Source organism: Antechinus flavipes, chromosome 1 (assembly GCF_016432865.1).
Source record: "Antechinus flavipes isolate AdamAnt ecotype Samford, QLD, Australia chromosome 1, AdamAnt_v2, whole genome shotgun sequence".
Lineage (NCBI taxonomy): Eukaryota > Metazoa > Chordata > Mammalia > Dasyuromorphia > Dasyuridae > Antechinus > Antechinus flavipes.
The window spans coordinates 460,104,168-460,125,047 of NC_067398.1; the positions used below are offsets into that span (position 1 = coordinate 460,104,168).

Consider the following 20,880-nt stretch of genomic DNA (forward strand, 5'->3'; position numbering starts at 1 on the left):
ATCTAAGGACCCAAAGCTCCATGAAAATGCTGTCAAAGTTCAGAGGGAAAGGTGACTTCTATTTCCATCTGATTAAGAAGGGTCCATGAGAAAATGACATCAACAGATATATTTAGTAGTAGTCCTGGATGTGAGTTAGACTAATTTCAACTCTGAACTGGTTCAACAGCTGTCATTCTAAAATTTCTAGATTTGAATCTACAACTCCAGCAGGGTTAGTTCTAACACATGGACTAAAGAGGAAGTTTGGTTTGATTCAGTGAATATGAAGGAACCTTTCATCCCATCCCCACCATTGATCTGCCATCACCTACCACTGTTTTCTCAAATGACTGAATTTTTTTATTCAGATGTTTTTTTCAGTCATGTCCAACTCTCTATGATCCCTTTGGGTTTTCTTGGCAAAGATATTGGAGTGATTTGCCATTTCCTTCTCCAGCTCATTTTACAAATGAGGACATTGAGGTAAATAGGGCTAAGTGACTTTTCCAGGGTTGTACAATCAGTAAGTGTTTCAGAAGTCCAAATTTGAACTCAGGAAGACGAATCTTCTTGACTTCTGGCCCTTCTCCACTGTACCACTTAGTTTCCCCTTGCTTCCAACTGTAGCTCCTTTATGTTTTTCTTTCCCTATTAGAATGGAAGCTCCTAGAAGGATAGGACCAGGGACTATCTTGCTTGCTTTTATTTCTAGTTTTTATAGCTTTTATTAATACAGTGTCTAGCACATAGTATGTGATAAAATTTTGTCATTAATTTTCATTTATTCATGAATTATTTAAATAGAACTGTAATCTCACTGGTGCTAACTTCCTTTGAAAGTGCAAAATCACAATCTCTTCTCATCCCACAGGCTCTCCTCCGTGTTTCCATAAATCTCCCAAAGAAGATATATCCAAATGGAGCTCTGATTCTTTTAGTGTTTTTGAAAATGGTAGCATAAGTGCTTGGGCTGTCTCATTCCTGACTAGGCTTACATGTCAGTAAGCACTTCAACACTTGACTAGGTACTAAGGATAAGAAGACAAAAGGAAACATCAGTTTCTGTTCTCAAGGAACTTATAATGTAGGATAACAATATAATGTAAGATACAACATATACCGATATAGGTTTAAACTAAACATATACAAAATCTTGAGGAAAAAAAAACAGAATTTATAGTGGTGGAGTTCAGGAAGGTGAACATTCTGGATAAGGACAGCCCAGATGGGATCTTCACCTATGAAGAACAATAAAAACATCTGGATTAAGAACTTAAAATGCCAACCAGAGGAGTAAGAGGTAATAGAGATCCCCCCTGGAATTTACTGAATGGCACAGTCAGACTCTTACTTAAAGAAAATCATTTTAGGGTTTATGTAAAGCAGATATGTCAAACAACAGCCCCCAGACAGTATGCTGCCTATGAAACTCCTGGGTAGAACTAGATTAGAAAATAACTGAGAGATTTTAATGAAATAAATTAAAACACAATAAAATGTAGACTTCTTAAATCGTGTTTATCTAGATCAGTATACAGTTCATAGGGATCCTTAGGTGCAGCTTAGTGGCCACTATTCATATTTGTGAGTTCAAATTGGTTAGATTGGAGAAGGTAGAAACTTAAGACAGGTAGACTAATTGGGAAGTTATTGCAATAGTCCAGGTGTTAAGAAATGAGGGCCTAAAAAAGGGTGGTGGTTGTGGAACTAAAGAGAAATTAATATATGTAAGAAATGTTGTGCTATGATGGATTTGGCTCTTCTCAGCAATGCAGTGATTCAAGACAATTCCAAAAGACATAGGAAATGCATCCACATCCAATGAAGGAACTATGGAAACTGAGTGTGGATTGAAGTATAGTATTTTCACCTTTTTGTTTGTTTTTTGTTTTTTTTCTTTCTTATGGTTTTTTCCCTTTATGTCTGATTATATGGCACAACATGACAAATACGGAAATATGTTTTTAAAAATTGCATGTCAGATTGCTTGCTATCTTGGGAAAGAAGGAGTTAAAGGAGGGAGGGAGAAAAATTTGGGACAGAAAATCTTATAAAATGAATGGTGGAAACTATCTTTTTGTGTATTGAAATTTGTTGTTTATGTATTATGGATTGGTATCTGGAAAACTAAAATACTACTAAGGGGGAAAATGTAGAGGTAGAAAAGATATGATTTAGCAATCAATTATTTATGTGGGGTGAGTGAGAATGAGGATTTGAAAATTACACCAAAGTTATAAACCTACGGGACTCAAATGATGGTATCTTCAAACAAAATCATGTTTTTCATGTCAAAAAAAAAGGTCATTTTTGGCAATATCCTGCAGCATTCTTACTCTTTAGATTATCAACAATTTTGATTCTTCTGAAATGGGGGCATGACATTTTCACAGTCACACAGGATCACTGAGAGAACGTTGTTAATAAATAAATGGGTTTTATGATAGTAAGTCAGCTAGCAATGCTAAAATTATTATGTTATAGTATGAATATGTTCATGAGCTAACTAAGAACTGGAAAGCTGAGAAAAAAATTATATCTAATATTTTTGATAAATGCCTCATTTCTAAAATATATAAAGAATTGTTTCAAATTTATAAGTATACAAGTCATTCCCCAATTGATAAATGGTTAAATAATATGAACAATTTTCAGACGAAGAAATTAAAGCCATTTCTAGTCACATAAAAAAATGCTCTAAATCACTATTGTTAGAGCAATGCAAATTAAGACAACTCTTGAAGATTGAAGATTGTGAGATACCTCTCAGATTGGCTAAGATGATAGAAAAAGACAATGATGAATGTTGGAGGGGACGTAGGAAAACTGGGACACTGATGTATTGTTGTTGGAGTTGCATAATGGTCTAATCATTCTGAAAAGCAATTTGGAACTATGTCCAAAGGGCTATCAAACTATGCATATCTTATGATCCAGCAGCATTTCTACTGAGTCTATATCCTAAAGAGATCATAAAAAAGGGGAAAGGACCTACACGTACAAAAATGTTTATAGCAACCATTTTTATAGTGGGAAGGAACTGAAAATTGAGTGGATACCTTTATGTTGGGGGAACAGCTGAATAAGTTATGGTATATGAATATAATGGAATATTATTGTTCTGTAAGAAATTATGAACAGGATGATTTCAGAAATGCTTTCATGGACTTATGCTGAATGAAGAACCAAGCAGAATCAAGAGAATATTGTATATAGTAACAACAAGATTATACAATGATCAACTGTGATGGACTTGGCTCTTTTTTAATAATGAGGTGATTCAAAGCATTTCTAATAGATTTAGGATGGAAAATGCCATCTGTCTCCAGAGAGACCTATGGAAACTGAATGTGGAACAAAGCATAGTATTTTTTACTTAGATAATTTACCTTATGGATTATTTTGAAAATCAGAATAAAATAAGTAAAGCATTTTATAAAACACTATTTATAGTAGCTACTATATTGAGGGTCCATGGGCTCAAAAGAAATGTTATAGTCACAGAATTTAGCTCTAGAATCATATTAACAATATATATCAATACTTTACTGTATATATAAAGAGCTTAGTTATGCTCACCACTAGTCAGCTGGCAACTTGATTATGGACTGTCTAACTATAGTAACCCATAAAACAAATTAAACTATGAAATGGTTTTATTTTTATTTGTGATGCAGCAGCAGAAAATGATGTAGAGGGTACTAAGGATGGCAGAATTCTCAGATCATCCCTAACACTAGCTGAGTTTTCGGTATTCAAAATATGAGATCCTTGCCCAGGGGTCAGCATGCAGACATAATGCTAGAAGTTATGAACAATATTCAACTAAACATTTTCATTCTAAAAGAAGTTCCAAAAAAAGATGACAGTTCATAATTCTCTTATAGAGGGCAATAAAGGATTTGTTAAAGGTGGCTTTATATTGCATTTCTTGATTCACTTGGTCATCTCATATAGCAGTATTTAGGGTGATTATTTTCGAAACTTCTTCCTACATGATAGTCCTTCTAATACCTGAAGAGAATTCTCATGTATCTCCAATTCCTTTCACTGTGTTGTTAGGCATAGTTCTAATACCAGATTTGACTTGGAACACTTGCTAGTATAAGATGGTAACCAGAAAGGATACAAGTCCTATGTCTCCACAGAAAATTATAAAGTATCTTCAATAAATGTAAACAGCAACGGATGCTCCCATTGCACATGAGTCTGGGCCAGACTGGCACTATGCCTTCTTTTTGTATTTCTATATAATACTTGACTTGGCCTGGAGTTGGGACAAGTAGCCATGATATTACTTTGTCCTGCTATCCTCCAGGATGACTGGCCTCTTGTTAGTAAATCCCCCAAGTAATCTAATTAACCCTAATAAAACCTATCAGTAACCAAGCTGGTATGAGTCCCTTTTTCTTTTGTATCTTTGTATTCTCTTGAAAAGTATTACAGAACAGAAACATATGTTTCCTTACAGTAAGTCATTGAACATTTAAACAAAAATGTTTACTTTACCCCAATACAAGGATACAGTGGCACTTATTTAGTTTCTCTGGATGTGACCCTTCCTACTTATCTCTATATGGCAATATATTTGGTCAGCAAAGCAAGGTAAGATTACTCAAAAGGGCTTTAGTAATCTATCAGTGCTGAGTGGGTCTAGCACATGACTGGTATTTTTTATGTACTTAGATGGGGTAGGAAGCTGCATCAGGGAAGCAGGAACCAATCAAGTCCTAAGAGCAGCTCTATCCTAAATCTAACTTATGCTAATTGAGAGGTGGAAAGGAGGAATGAGGGGAAAGGAGTGAGAAAGGAAGCTATCAGGTCTGGGGCAGCTTTGTGTTCTTTTAGGTAAGACTTCTATGTTCTAAGTCTATATAGGAGAAGAAAGAAGTTGTGTCCTATATTAAAAGGCAACTCACCATTCTAGTTTGCCTTCCTATAGATATTTCCTAGTTTATCAAAGTCTTATATAATGACTAGAACTAAACATAGCATTCAGATTTGGTTTAAAGAAGGACCAAAGGCAGGACGAATTATTGACTCCCTATTTCTAGAAACAATGACTTTCTTGACATAACCCCAATGTTATATTAAACTTTCTCTACATCCACAGCACATTGCTAATTTAATTTGATCTTTAAGTCCCCACATACTTTTCAGAAAAAATAACAACAAACTTCTGTATAATTAATTCTTGGCTCATTCATTCATTTGTGAAGTTTATTTCTTGAACACAAGTATAAGACTTTATACACAGCCCTACTAAATTAATCTTAATATATTCAACACAAAGTTTAATCAGTTGATTTTTTTTGCATTTTATCATCCCTCCTATGTTAGTTATCATTCCCATATTTGTGTCCTCTTCAAATATAATAAAGATGTTATTTATTCCCTATCATGTAGTTATAACTATATTATCTGTTTGTATCATCAACACAGCACACAATGTTTAGTAAATATCTCAATTATTTATTATCCAAATCACTAAGAAAAACATAAATAGCTTAAATCCAAACATAGAATACTGAGATACTTCATTCTAAACTCTATTCCAATTTAATATAAATTACTGAGTCAAATCATTCAACTAGTTCTGAATCCATCTGATCTTATTGTCATCTAATGTCCAGCCTCCTCATTGGAAGACTTCAGTACCAGCCCAAATCCTAATCATGGGTGGGGAGTGAAAGGGCAGAAGTTACAGAGAATGGTCAAACAGGAGTTCATTTATTCAAAATTCCCTCAGCCTTATATACCCTAATATCCTTACATAACTATAGCACACTGTGCTAACTATGCGCATGTGGGACCACAAAAACAACTTGCTATTGTGTGCAGATGTCTCTTTGCCACTTAGTACAACTCTGCTTTAATTACAACACAGGCTGTCATGTCCCCTGACTTCTCAGGAAGGCCGAGACACCCCTAGAGGGAATGGGGAGCCAAACCAGACACGTCAGCAGGTTCCCTGGCTGGGCTGAAGAGTCTTATACCTCACCTTGAGTTCTCCCACTACCTGTGAATCTCTACATCTCCCACTTTCTTTTGTTTTAATTGAAACAGGCATATACATCAGTGATTAAAGACATCAGCATGGGAGGAATCACACAGGTAAATAGTAATATTACACAGGCAAATAATAAACAATATGAATAAACAAAATACTATAAAAGACTTCCATGAGTCAGAGAAAAAAGGTATAGAAAATAACTATTGTCTTGCATCTCTCATCCATTGAACTGCTTCATGTAGATAGTGTACATTTGTGGTCACCTGCTATGAGTTATTGATATACATACTAACAAGAGGAATTCACACCCATACCTACACTTCCTTCAGCAGCAAAGAGATAGTCTAAAGTCAATCTATTGTCCATCACTTTACGTGTCAGGGAATCCAATGATTCCTGTAGGTTTTGAAGTCCTGCATCAGTCTTATTAGCAATTATTTTAGCAATTATTTTTATGTTCATGGTAATATTCATTAGTTAATTGACATACACATAGGACTAACAGCTATGCTCTTTCAGTGGTGGACATAGTCAGAGAAGAAACCATCCAGTACTTCCTGGGTCTTCTCCTTCATTTTGAGGGCCTCTTTTTTCTGCCTCTCTCCGATGGACAAGGAGGAAACAGTGTATTGGCATCCATCGGGTTCCTTCTCTATCTATAGATACCCAAGCAAATCCTCTGCCCCAAGCTGCCCCAGTCTGTTCCCTTGCATTCACCATTCTTCAGATCTTTCCACATCACTTGGCGATTGTCTGAAGATACTGAAGCTGCTTGCACTGGACACTGCCTTTCTGGCAAGTGGGCCAGAGCCAGTGCATCTTCATCAAAAATAAAAAATAATAATAATAATAATAGTCTAAAGGGTTAAGTTTAGAAATTCTCTAAGATTACCCATGGCTCCCTCTCTCTTTTGTTTTTGGAGGAGCATCTTGATGTCTCTTTTCCTCCTCTCTACTATTGCCTGTCCTTGAGGATTAAAGGGTATGTCTGTGGAGTACTGCAGAGGGCTGAAACTATTGAGTTGATGCATTGAGGTCAGGACTGCTAAGCGCTTGAGGCTAACTACCCATTGGACAATACTCTATGGGCATATGCTTGGAAATTGGTCCTTTCTACTATCTGTGCTGGCTCAATGATTGGTGTATACAGAGAATTGTGGGAGGGACTAGGGGGTGGAATAAGGCGAGCCAGGGTCACTTTGCCAGTAGATGAGGAAGAAGGAGATTCTGTTTTGATTTTGTTCGATCCTGCATCTAAGACCAAGAATAAAGACTAAGGACTTTTGCTTATCCTGACTCTGGGTGATTCTAGGGTATTCTGGGTGCTAGCGTGGTCGTTACATTGAGTACGAGCTAGCTCCCTGGAGGGCTTCAGGAACAGCCAGAGTCAGGATAAATTAAAATCCTTGGTCTTTAGAGGGAAAGTGAAGGAGACAGACAAACTGCCACGAGGCTTGCCAAAGATGTAGCTTGGATTCTCACCAAAAATCACCAACATCTCTCCTCCTCATCCTACCACAAAGTGACTCTGACTTGTCTCACCCCACCCTCTAATCCTTGCCTACCATTATCTTAACACCAAACACTGAGCCAACATTAATGGTGAGAAGGGCCATTTATCCAAACATATGCTAATAGAGTCATTGTTTCATATCAAATAGGTAATTAGTCTTAGGTGCTCTCTTGTCTGATCAAGTGCACCTATTCAGAGTTTCAGCCCTCTACATATGTCAGTGGTGTGTGAAATCTGATACTGTGCACAAAAGTGTTTGGAATTATATACAGGTCCATTATCTGTTTTTGTTACTTGTAACACACCCATAATTGCAAAGGCCTGTGTAAGGAATTCAGTTCCGCCCAGGCCATCTCTTTTGCTACTGGTACTTTAAAAGTAAATTCTAGTGTCCACAGCAACATGGATAAAAGACAGACAGCCAAAAGATTTATAATAGATCACATCCATCTACCAAATTTCATTAGGCTTTAAACCATAAGGATTCTTCCCTGGAGGGAATAGAAGCATGGAAAGGAAAGCAAGTTATACAGGCTTTTACTATGCTCCTAACTTCCTCTTTTGTTATCCCAAACTGCAGATGTAAAGCTCATGCACCCTGATGCTATTTAGAACGAGATTCTTGCACACTCTGTAATAGGGGAGAATTGGCTAACATGGTGAGAAGGCGATCTGCTTTTGAGTTTCCATAAAATATATTGGAAGACCAATATGAGAAGAGACATGCAAGAGGTAATACTTACCTGGGCGGTTTTGCACTTGCTTCTGAAGTTCCTTAAAAAGCTGGAATATGTTAAAGACTGAGGCGATTCTTTGTACCACACCTATTGAATAAGCTGAATCAGATAATATGTTTATATCTCCTGGGTTATAAATAAAAGCTAGCATAATTTCATACAATTCATTCTGCTGAGTGGACTGAAAGGAAGTTCTGACTACTCTTTGTATAGCTAAGTCAGGAGAATATACAGTACAAATGTAATGTTTGGACACATCTATAAGATTGTTGGTCCTTTAAGGAAAATCTTAAAAATCTTTTCTTCAAAAATCCATAGCCAATTATGTAATATAAAAGCTATCTGTAAGGGACTCTTATGTGAAATTTGGAGCTGCAGCCAACAAAATTTGCCACTCTGGGATGGTTTCACAGCATACATTAATTTGTATATTGGTATAAATGTATGTCTTATCAGGGCACATTCCAGATAATTGCTTCATGGCCTTTAATAAAAACCTAGCCACAAGCACTGGGTAAGGAATAAGGCTTTGGTCTGCTTGTATTTGGAGGGTCATCCACTCAATCACACTGTCTCCTTAATGAAGCACTACTATAGGTGTCTCTTTTGTAGCAAAAACTGGTATTTCCAAGGGTTTTTAAGTGACTCTTTCAACCACATTGGATAAAGCCAGTTCAACCTCTCTCAGCCTCTTGGGCTTCTTTCCTAAACTGACAGGATGAATCTAAGGCACTGTTTCCCCTTAAGATGTCCTAAAATGGTTGTAACTGATAAGTAGTTAAGCCTAACACTGGACACATCCCTTGGATATCTCCTATCAATTTCTGAAAGTCATTTAAGGTATTCAATTTCTCTGTTCTTAAAGAACGTTTTTGTATTGTAAGTACCTTGGGGTATACCTCATATCCTAAATATTGAAAAGGAGCATGTTTTTGAATTTTTTCTGGAGCTATGTGCAATTTGTAGTTCCTTAGTGTTTCCGTGGTCTTTTGTAGACATGATTCTAAGATTTGCTCCTCAGGTGCACACCCCAAGAGATCATCCACGTAATGTAATAATATAACTTTTGAAAATACTTTTCTTACTGGAGTAAGAGCTGCAGCAACATACATAAGACACATGGTAGGGCAATTTTTCATTTCCTGTGGCAAAACTGTTTATTCATATCTTTTATAAGGCTCAGATAAATTAATGCTGGGCACTAAAAAGGGATTTTTTTTCATATCCTCCTTATCTAGAAGGGTAGAATAGAAACAATCCTTAATGTCTATAACCCAAAGAGGCCATTCTCTAGGCAAGTGAGTAGGAGATGGAAGTCCAGGCTGAAGAGTTCCCATAGTTTCCATCTGTTCATTTACCTTTCTTAAATCAGTCAACATCCTTCATTTTCCAGATTTCTTTCTTACAACAAATACTGGGGAATTCCAAGGACTTAAGAGAAGGTTGTAAGTATCCTTGGTCAAGTTGCTCCTGTACAATAACTAATAAGGCCTGAATTTTATGGCTAGTTAAGAGCTATTGTTCCAGCCACACTGTGTATCAATTTTCCGTTGGATGAGAATAGGTATAAGGGCTGACAAGCCTTCAACAATGGCCCTGCCTAAAAAGCCAAAGTGCTCAATAGTAATCCCAACTGCTGTAAAAAGTCTCTTCTCCTTTACCTTACGTTGGGACACAGGAAGGCAAAGCTGCTGCCCAGGCAGTGCAGATGGTATCACTGCCCCTCTGGCTCCTCCTTTTCCTGGCCAGGAAAGCAAAGTTGAGGGAGGAGGATTAGGAAGCCCCCCCAAGGGCTATGTGAGTGCAGGAGGCAGAAGTGCAGGAGAGCTGAGAAGGAAGTGCATGAGGACTAAGAAATAGAGAAGCTCCTTCAATCCTCCCAGAGCAGTAACAAACACTATGAATCAACAAGATATTATAAAAGACTTTCTTAGCTCCTCACCTCTGGGGATACAGGCACCATTCCCCTGTTTGCTTTTCTCCTCACACTTCCTTGTTTGACACCCCACACTAAAAGCTTTTTTTAGAGAGAGAGCCCTGGAGACAGAGACGAAGATGTGCACTCTACTATATATTTCCCTGGAGAAGAAGACTCTTTTGTTAGCACTTGCCCCATTTTGGCTGAAAAACGAAGGTGACTAGATTAGTCCTTACCAAAAACTTCCCGCTTTTCTACATGTTTGCTATAATTCTAAACATCTAATTTAATAGGACATTTGGTTCTTCATAGGTTTAGTTCTGAAAAGGACTTGAGTCCAACAACTCCATTTTACAGATGAGCAAAATGAGGCTGAGAAAAGCTAAGTGACTTTTATATAATTAGTCAAGTAATAAATGACCAAGCAGGAATTTGAACCCAAGCTTCTAACTTAAAATCCTTCATCCTTTTTATTGCATTATGCTGTTTCCCCTCAATACTGTCATAACCATCATAGAACAACGCAAAAATTAAAATGAAAAATATAGCTCAGAATCAAGAAATTAGCAATGTTAAAGGGTTGCAGATTATCCCATGTATCTCACATATAATTAACAAGCTATACATAACAGATATTTACTATTTAATAATTATTTTTTCTTTGCATGTAGAAATATTAACATTTGTAAAGTTCATAATATAAAAAAGTTTCTTTTTTAAGAGAGAGATAGAAGCACTTTAAAAAGAACCAAATAAGATTACATAAATGAAATCGATGATGTCTTGACAAACAGGAAATTATAGATTATCAGTGTGAGAGTGATTTCTGCATCAGCTTTCTGTACAAAGACCATCAACTCTTTAAAAAATATATCAATCCTAAATTATAAAAATTTTAAAAAGTGCACAATTAAAACCACTCCAATATAACATTTTCTACTAGCTATTGATAACAAAAGAGAGAGAGAGAGAGAGAGAGAGAGAGAGAGAGAGAGAGAGAGAGAGAGAGAGAGAAAGATATAGAGCAGACATTGATAGTCATAATTACAATTTCATTTAGATTGGTGAAATAGACCTGCACTTTTATTGGTAAAAGGAACTCCTAGGTAAAGAAACTTCCCCTACCCATAAAGTTTAATATCTTCTCTGGAATTTAGTCTTCGACTTGTCTGGGGTCACATAACCTATACATATCAAAGTTGATATTTGAACCCAGGTCTTTTAGTCTTGAAGTCAGCTTTCTATGCACAACATTATACTCCCTCAGTCCAATTTCATAAGGAACTTTCTGTGACAAATAAATCACTATGATGATTTATGATGATAGCTCCTACCTTAACCAGCAAACATTCTTTTTTCTACCTAAGGAGAGAGATATGGCAGCCAAAGGCAACACCTTTTTCAAATATAACCTCATTTGTAAATCTTCTAAAAGGGGATAGTATAAGATTGTGTGTGAATAGTATTCTTTACCTTGCAAAGCAGCATAAAACCAATGAAGAAAAACAATCAAGTGTGGCTGAGTACCCAATTAATATAGATTATTCTGAGAGCATTTCAAGATGCAATTGGAAGGAAAATGATCAGATTACATAGATAGATAGATAGATAGATAGATAGATATTATACACACACATATGCACACACACAGACATATAGTGATTTTTTTTAATAAAATGTAAAAATTTTTAAGTAGAATATTGTTGAGGCACCAAAATTGGACTCCAACATCCAGTGAGCTGTAAGAGGAATAGTAATGGCACTAAAGAAAATGTAGATGAAAATGGCAGCCATTTGATATATTTAATCACAAACATTTATATAGCTCTTTAAAAATTTGCAAAGCACTATCTTGCTGTCTCAATATACCTCCATATATGTGGGGGTGTGCATATATGAACATATGCATATGCTATGAATGCATGTGTATGAGCACACACACAATTTAATTTAAGCCTCATGACAACCCTACTATTATTACCATTTTACAGATGAGAAAATTTTAGGCTAATAAGTTAAATGTTATCCAAAGTCATATAACTAGTAATTGTCAGAAGTATGATTAAACCCTGAGTCCAGTTTTAGCACCATGCTAGAGATAACTTTTTAAAATGGTTAGGAATTGATTCCCCAAATATCTGAAAGAGGAGATGCTACCAAATGTTTAGGTGAAAAATTATCATAGATGTGATTTTCACTTGAAAGCTGATGACAAAAGAAGTATCACTAACTGTTGACATAGACTTGACTCTTTTCAACAATGTGGTGATCCAAGGTGATTCCAATAGATTTGGATGGAAAATGCCATCCACAACCAGAGAGAGAACTATGAAGACTGAATATAGATTGAAATAGAGTATTTTTACATTTATTGTTGTTTTTTATTTGCTTGGTGTTTTCTTTCTCATGTTTTTTTTTTCCCTTTTGATCTTATTTTTCTTTTCAACATGATAAATATGGAAACATGTTTAAAAGAATTGAATATATTTAACCTATATCAGATTGCCTGTTGTCTTGGGGAGAAGGGAGGTAAGGGAAAAAAGGAGAAGGATTTGGAACACAAAATTTTACAAAAATGAATGTTGAAAACTAGCTTCATATGTATTGAGAAAAATAATAAAATAAAAAATGATGATGATGATGAGTACCTGGCATACAGTAGATATTTAATGACTATTGATTGATTGATGATGATAAAAATAAGCATTTGTATATCACCTTTTGTGTGCCAGGTACTGGGCTGACTGCCTTACAAATATTACTTCATTTGTGCTCTTTACTTTGCAAAAAAGCAAAAAGGCAATGAAGAAAAATAATCAAGTGTGGCTGAGTATACATATACATATATAAAATAATTACAATAATTTGGGAGTTAGGTGGTATTAATTCCACTTTACAGTTGAGGAAACTGTCCTATTTAAGGGTCCTAAGGAGACTTAAAAAATACTGATACCTGCTCCTGTGTAACCAGCTCTGCCCATCCCCTACCAGTGTCTCTGGTGATTTCTTGAAGTTCCATTTCTGAAAGAAAATAGATATCAATAGTGCCTTTGTTCACTCAAGTAGGACTCAGTGGGAGACACAACACCTAAGGACTTGCTATGGAAGGACTGGATGGGATCAGTTTGTTCTTACTCAGTCAGGTTTGACTGAAAACCTGAAAAGTAAAGTTGTTTTTTGGTGTAATTGTTTGGGTGGAGTGGTTCCCACAGTGACCTGAAGATATCTGAAGATATTCAGTCTACTTGAAGTAGAGAGAAGGGCTTGATAAAAGAACAGAAAGATTTAAATGATCTTGGTCCATTCCAATTTTGATTTTAACTCAAAATGCTGAAACATTTCAAATAGCAAGGTGGTATGTGGACCATGGATATTTCATTCTAAAGAAACTGTAACTCTACTGTAGGCAGCAAGAAAAAATGAGGAAATCAAACAAAAATCCTAAACTGATAATAGTGGTAAGAAAGATCATGATATTGGCTAGGTACAAAGGACAGTAACTGTGGCTTAATGTGTCCACAACACCCACTTAGAATGTATAACAGTAGACCCAGAAAGATGGAAAACCAATAGGAGAAAAGCCATCAAGAACAAAAAGCAGTGAACAGAACCATATCAATGAATGAGCTTACTTTTTGCTGGTACCCCCATCAGGGCAGTCCTATAACTCACATGAAATGTGTAAGCTCTTGGAGGATTGATTAATTGTTGTCCTTCATGCTTGAAAAGGACCAAAATGACAACATTATGTCAGAGTCAAGGTACACTATGTCCAACTCTGGCTGACCAAACTAATATAAATTTAGAAGGTTCTATTGCAGGTCAGGCACAAAGAGTTCACATGAATATTTGGAGTCAAGATGTCTCTAAATTTGTGCATCTTATATTTCTTCTGAGCTACTGCATGAAGTTCTGTTTTGCTTATAGAGCATAGCACTTTTTTGATGTGGGCACACCATGCTAGGCAGTCCTGTGTCAGCATCTTTCATGCCTCACAATCAATTCCAAATTTCTTCAAAAAGACCTTGGGATTGCTTCTTCAGATCTCCATTTGATCACTTTTCAGTATTTTTTTTTTAGACACATGCATAGATTGTGGCCAGCCCATCAGATTGGTGCTCTCTCCCCTAAGGTTTGGATGCTCCACAGTTCAGCTCATGAAAAGATCTCAGTGTCTTAATAGATTTATTCTATCTCACCAAGTGATCTTCAGAATATTTCTAAGACAATTATCATGGAAGTAAATCACTTTCCTGGCATGACAATGGTATACTATCTAAGTTTCAACTACAATCCTGGTAAGAGGGAAGATCACTGGGTGTTCCCATCTGTCCTACATGCTTCAGACCTACAAGTATTATTTTCTGACTGGATGTTGAACCCTAAGCATCCATGGGTTTTGCCATCTGTCCTTTAACGTTCACAATAAATTTCTCCCCAATCAGAATGTGATTATGCTTTTAAAGAACAGGAAAAGTCCTGACTTTCTAATTGTATCCCCAGCACTTAGCTACCTAGCATTTAGTAAATGCTTAATTAAGGCTTTTTATCATCATGTATATACCAAGTTGTTTCTTCCACCTTGCAAATTTCATTTTGAGAGTATGGAATAAAATAATTTTATGATGTTGGCTACATGAAACAAATCTCTAAAAGCTTAAAATAAGAAAATAAATCACACTTACATAGTGCTTTAAAGTTGCAAAGTGCTTTTTCTGTAAAATGGGGAAAAAAAAGAAAAACCTATCAATTTATTCATTTTTTCTTCTTTAAAATGAGGGAGATAAACATTACGACCTTCAATATCTCTTTAGCTCTAAAATTATGGTCCCTGTATAGTGAGAGTAGGGAAATTTAGAAACTTCCTATCTCTTTTACTGATGATTTAGAAACAAACAAAAACATTTAGGTACTGCACAATAGTAACTGAAATGAGCAAGCTTATGAGAATATTAAGTAAAATATAGTCCTAACTAGTGAAATGCAATGGAAAATTTAATCAGATCAAATCTCAATAGCTCCCTCTGCTGTTACTTTTGTTATTTTTTAGCTTCTCTTTTTCTATAATAAAAATGCACACTAAGCAAGGAAGTAAAATATAATTGGTTAAAACCTTTACATGCTTTTGAAAAATTGCAAAAATCCCTTTACTGTCAAACATTTTTCCTCCTGAATATCAGTGACAATAGGGAAATAAAAGAAGGGACAAGGTTTCTAAGATTAAAGAGAATATTTTATTGATATTCAATCATTTCAGCTGTCTCTGACTCTTCATAATCTCATTTCGGGTTTTCTTGGCAAAGAAACTGGAGTATTTTGCCATTTTCTTACCCAATTCATCTTACAGATAAGGAAGAAAGGCAAAAAGGGTTAAATAACTTGCCCAGGGTCATGTAGCTAGTAATTTGAACTCATAAAGATGAATCTTCTTAATTACAAGTCCAGTGCTCTGTATACTATGCAACCTAACTGCCTAAAGAGAACATAATGCTATGTCATACTCTGAAATTAAAGGAAAACCATTTTTTGAAAATATATACATTGAACAGAAGCATATGGGAAGATGGAACATGGGAAAGCATTCCGATACATTCAAGATTGCTCTAATTTTGTGACAGAAGTCTCCAATTCTTATAAAAATCTTGTTACAATAACATCATAATTGTTTTGAGCTATATATTTTTCAGTGGTTTAATGTTTTGCACTTCTTAACCATATTATCCAATTATAACTGTTGATATGCAAGATATTTCCCTAAGTAAGCACCTAGAGAGACAAAACTGTACTTTCAATTCCCAGTGTTTTACACATAGTGGGTATCACTGTAAATATCTATTGATTTGAAATCAAAACATCTGCAGGTGGTTCAAATATTAAAGCTCATTTGTTAGGGTACTGCCATTTTACAAAATACTGCTCTCAGGGAATGGGTCTTAACTCAAATGTAGAAAGAGACTTTTTTTTTTAAAGACATTTTTAAAACACATTGATTTGAAAATCTAAGCTCACAAATAGTAATTCATTATTCTCTTAAATGTAATTTTTAATTTATTTCATTCATTAAACTGTATATTCAATATGTTTTGTTTTGATTATCAATTTCATTGTCCTCAAAGGCCCCATGTACAGGAGTATTTGGCTATGTTCCTAATCACTCTCTTATGCTCCAGTCATGCATTTCCAACTGCCTATTGAATTTTTTAAAAAATGTCCTGTAGATATCTCAAATTCAATATGTCCAAAATAGACTTCATTATCTTTTTTACTCAAACACACTAAAAGATAAACTTTTTTTTTCAAAAACAGCAAGAGAACCAAGTAGTCCAGTAAGGAGGACTTTGATTCCTTAGAAATTTCTAGAATAGATCATTAAAGAAATCATTGGCAAATATTTCTATAAGGAACCAATGATTACAAAGAATCAGTATGGCTTCTTTAATAATTTATATCAGACTAATCTCATTTCCTTTTTTGACATGATTATTAAAGTAGTTGGTAATAGGATTACTGCAGATATAGTTTGCCTAAACTTTAGCAAAGTTTTTGATGAATTACTTCACACCATTCTTGTGGAGAAGATGGAAAAATATAGATTAGAAGATAATGCATTCAGAGAGATTCAGAATTGGTTCAATAGTTAGACTACTGCTTAACATTTTTATCAATGATTTAGAGATTGCATGCTCATCAAATTCTCATATGACACCAAGCTGGGAGGAATAACTAATGCACTAGATGATAGTTGGTATCCCAAAGTGTGCTAAATTAGGCAACTGACTTATCACTTTGTAAGGATTCTAACACCTAAGGATCTTCACAGGGTAAAAGACTGTAATGATTGAAGTAGACCAAATTCAATAGAGATAAAGCTTGTGCTTAAAAAACTTCACAAGTATAGAACAGAAAGACATCATTATACAACAGCTGGAGGGAATGTGGAAAAATTGGGAAATTAATTCATTATTGGTGGAAATGTGAACCAGTCCAAATGTTTTGGAGAGCAATCTGGAATTATGCCCTAAGAGTTATTAAACTATACCTTTAATTTTTTTTTAATTAAAGCTTTCTATTTTCAAAATATGTACATGGATAATTTTCAACATTCCCCCTTACAAAACCTTGTGTTCTAATTGTTTTCCCTCCCTTCCCCCAACTCCCTCCCCTAGACAGCAATATATGTTAAACATGTACAATTCTTCTATACATATTTCCACAAATATCATGCTGCACAAGAAAAATCAGACCAAAAAATGAGAAAGAAAACAAAATGCAAACAAACAATAACAAAAAGACTGAAAATACTATGTTATGGTTCACATTCAATTCCCATTGTCCTTTCTCTGGGTGCAGATGGCTTTCTTCATCACAAGGCCATTGGAACTGGCCTAAAACATCTCATTCTTGATGAGAGCCATGTCCATAAGAACTGATCATTGTATAATCTTGCTGTTGCCACACATAATGATCTGGTTTTGCTCATTTCATTTGGCATCAGTTCATGTAAGTCTCTCCAGGCCTCTCTGAAATCATCCTGCTGATCATTTCTTATAGAACTATAATATTCCATAAAAATTTATATACCATAATTTATTCAGCCATTCTTCAACTAGTGGGCATCCACTCAGTTTCCTTAAACTATATCTTTTGATCCAGTTATCGCACTGCTGGGTCTATTTCCAAAAATGATTAGGAAGAAAAAGAATCTATGTGTTCTGGGGCATCTAAGTGGCGAAATGGATAGAGCACCAGCCCTGAAGTCAGGACCTCAGTTCAAATCTGGCCTTAGACACTTAACACTTTCTAGTTGTATGACCCTGGGCAAGTCACTTAACTCCAATTGCAAGGTGGGGGGGGGCGGGGCAAGGGAGGAGGGGAATCTATATGTTTGAAAATATTTATAGCAGCTCTCCTTGTGGTGGCAAAGAAATAGAAATTGCACTGATGTCCACCAACAAGGGAATGGCTGAACAAGTTGTGGTATATGATTATGAAATAATACTACTGTGCTATAAGAAATTATGAGCATAATAATTTCAGGAAAATGTGGGAAAATTTGCATGAAATAATATAGAGGAGAATGAGCAAAACCAAGAGAACATTATATACAATAGTAGTAATATTGTTTTGAGAATGATTTTGAATGAAAAAGATATTTTGACTATTAAGTATAAAGGACTTATGAAGAAAGAGTATCTGAATCCACCTATGCTTTCCTAGCCCTGCCCTTCTCCTCTACCCCCCCAATTTCTTGTTTGCTCAAGGCTTCTATTGACCACTTAATTGTTCTGTGAATCCTAATCTTCTTAACTTCTCACATTCTGAAAAACCTCTTGGTCAGTGGTACCCACTATCCCACCCTACCTCAAAGCTTTCAATACTGTGGAAACCCAACTTTTCAGCATTTTTCACACTAAGAAAAGCCCTGGGGCCAGGGATTAAGCCCTGTGAAAAGGAGCCACTGAAATGCCAAATGGGGAGCCCTGGGCTACTTGGGTATGGCTGGAGCATCAGCAGGAACCACAGAAACTTTCACCTCTGGGACAGCATGTGAAGTCAGTGCTGCAGGGATGCAACCCCATGAATGCCAAGGCCATGGGACAGAAATAGAAAAACACAAACTCAAGATAATAGCCCATCCAGCCCAAACTAGTTGGGTCAATCACTACTGCTTGTGCTTAATAGGCTAATTGAATATTAAACAACACACCCCAGAGAAGGAGTTTTCTGCCATTTTTGAACATGGAATGTATGATGTGTGGAGGGAATATATTTTAAGGGGAAACATGTAATGGGCATATCAGAAAGAGTGTAATCCAGATAAAACAGACCAATTCCTTCTTTGAAGGGAGGAGCTGTGTCACACAAGCAAGTATAAAGGTTCCCCTATTTCTGTACTCAGTGCTCCCTCTTCCCTAAGAGAAATGAGGCCCACTTTTGGCCAGAAATGTTAAGACAATTCCTTAAGATTATTCTTTAATAAATTTTCCTTGATACCTGAGTTTCAGTGTCAAGAGAGTTATTTTTAACATTAGGATCTTCTCAAATTGTTTCAGTAGGATCCCAGTTCTGCCTCGTCTTCTTTATTTTTCACCAGTCTATGTTCATCCTGAGACGCAAATTTGATCTATTTGTGGGGGAAATTTGGGGGAACTTGATATTTATCAATCCACTCCACTATCTTTCCAGAATCTTCTCTCTAAAAGTAATTTCCAATCAGATAGAAGATCAAAGGAAATGAGGCAGCTTTCAAGTGAAGAAATGCAACTGTATAAAAATTATCCAAAACACTAGTAAAAGAATATAATTTAAAATAATTGAGCTACTTTACATCCAGATTCAAAAAAATGAAAACAGGAACTGTTAGATGACCAGCAAAAGAGGTATCAAACATGTAGCCTCCTCCCTAGTACGTACAGCATGAACCAAATTAAAATGTAATTGGGAAATATTTAACAAAATAAATAAAAATCTATTAAAATATAGATAACATTAAATTTTAAAAGTAAGCTAATATATGGTTTACTAGAATCCTAATACATGAATTAGTGGTCCCAGTTTCTGTTTGATTTCGACATGACTGAGTTACAAAACCAGCACTACTGATGGAGGTGGAAATTGAAGTATTCTAGAATCTACCTCAAACTATTTCCTCCAAATCATTAAATAGGGCATAGTCTTTGGCCAAGATATGTAGAAATCAACGACAGAGAGGTACAGAAATACTAAGAGCAGAACTTTTTGTTGTAGAAACTAGAAACAAAGAGGGTATTGATCCATTTGGGGATAGCTGAGAAAAATTTAGGGTTAATGAATGTACTGAAATATTATTACATCATAAATGATAAACATTTAGGACTCAAGAGAAACTTGGAAAAACTTGTAGAAACAAAGTGTGAAATAAAAGGGAACAAGAGAAAGTTTACACAATAACCACAACAATAATTTATGGGGAAACAACTTTTAATACATTTTTGAACTCAGATCAGTACAATTGATGGGGGAACCCCGATACGGTCTTGGCTTGAGGGGGACCATGAGGTAAATGCTTGAGAAACTCCTTGAAGGGGAGAAATTCTCCTTGAACTCTCAGAGCAGCTCTCCCCTGAGAAAGAGAAGGTGCAGGGAATTAAGATAAATAGTTTCATTCTGTTACCCTGGCTGAGACCAGCACACCCCGCACTGATAACACTCACTACTGATTACACCCTGTATTGAGTTGAAGATTAGTCCAGGCACACTCCTTCAATTGGAAATCATCTATTCAATTGGATTTCAACTCAAACTGCCCCCAGCCAAGATAAAACAAGTTTCTGTTGCTCATTCCTTTGCAGAGGGCCAAAGCAGGAATGTGCCAGGCCAAGGGACCTCTCCTTGGCATAGCTACCTGCGAGGAACCCCTGCCTGCTGAGAAGACACCTTTTTCTCAGTGTTAACCCTTCTTTATCTTTCTGCCAAGATTTCTCTACACCCCTTGTTTATCTTTCTGCCAGGACTCCTCTGCTAGACCATTACTTTTCTATCAGGATCTTGCCACTGAGGAAGTCAGCCTCCTAGCAAAGGCCAATTTCTCAGTGCCTTCTTTTTTTTTTTGCCAGACTAACATTTTGGGGTATGTAAATTCGTTTACAAAGGACTTGCACTGACCAAAAAGGGTTCCCACAACTCTCTGCCCTGAGCTGAACCTCATCACAATGAATCCTTTATTTTCTACTAGTTT

The 20,880-nt window shown here is 35.9% G+C and overlaps 1 protein-coding gene and 1 long non-coding RNA gene across 3 annotated transcripts in view; both read right to left on the reverse strand.

The window, feature by feature from the left end:
* Positions 1-1,041: 1,041 nt before the first annotated feature.
* Positions 1,042-10,086, reverse strand: LOC127562921 (uncharacterized). Its single transcript, XR_007953845.1, has 3 exons — positions 9,907-10,086; positions 8,252-8,344; positions 1,042-1,220 (listed from the first exon to the last, which is right to left on the reverse strand). It is a non-coding gene; the product is annotated as an uncharacterized LOC127562921 (long non-coding RNA).
* A 10,029-nt stretch (positions 10,087-20,115) lies between these two features.
* YTHDF3 (YTH N6-methyladenosine RNA binding protein F3) overlaps positions 20,116-20,880 on the reverse strand; it is a 55,714-nt gene continuing 54,949 nt past the window's right edge. For both annotated transcript variants that reach the window (XM_051970129.1, XM_051970130.1), the window contains one exon: positions 20,116-20,265. In XM_051970129.1, the coding sequence (XP_051826089.1) occupies positions 20,146-20,265 (120 nt within the window). In that variant the 3' untranslated portion in view covers positions 20,116-20,145. The remainder of the gene's footprint in view (positions 20,266-20,880) is intronic.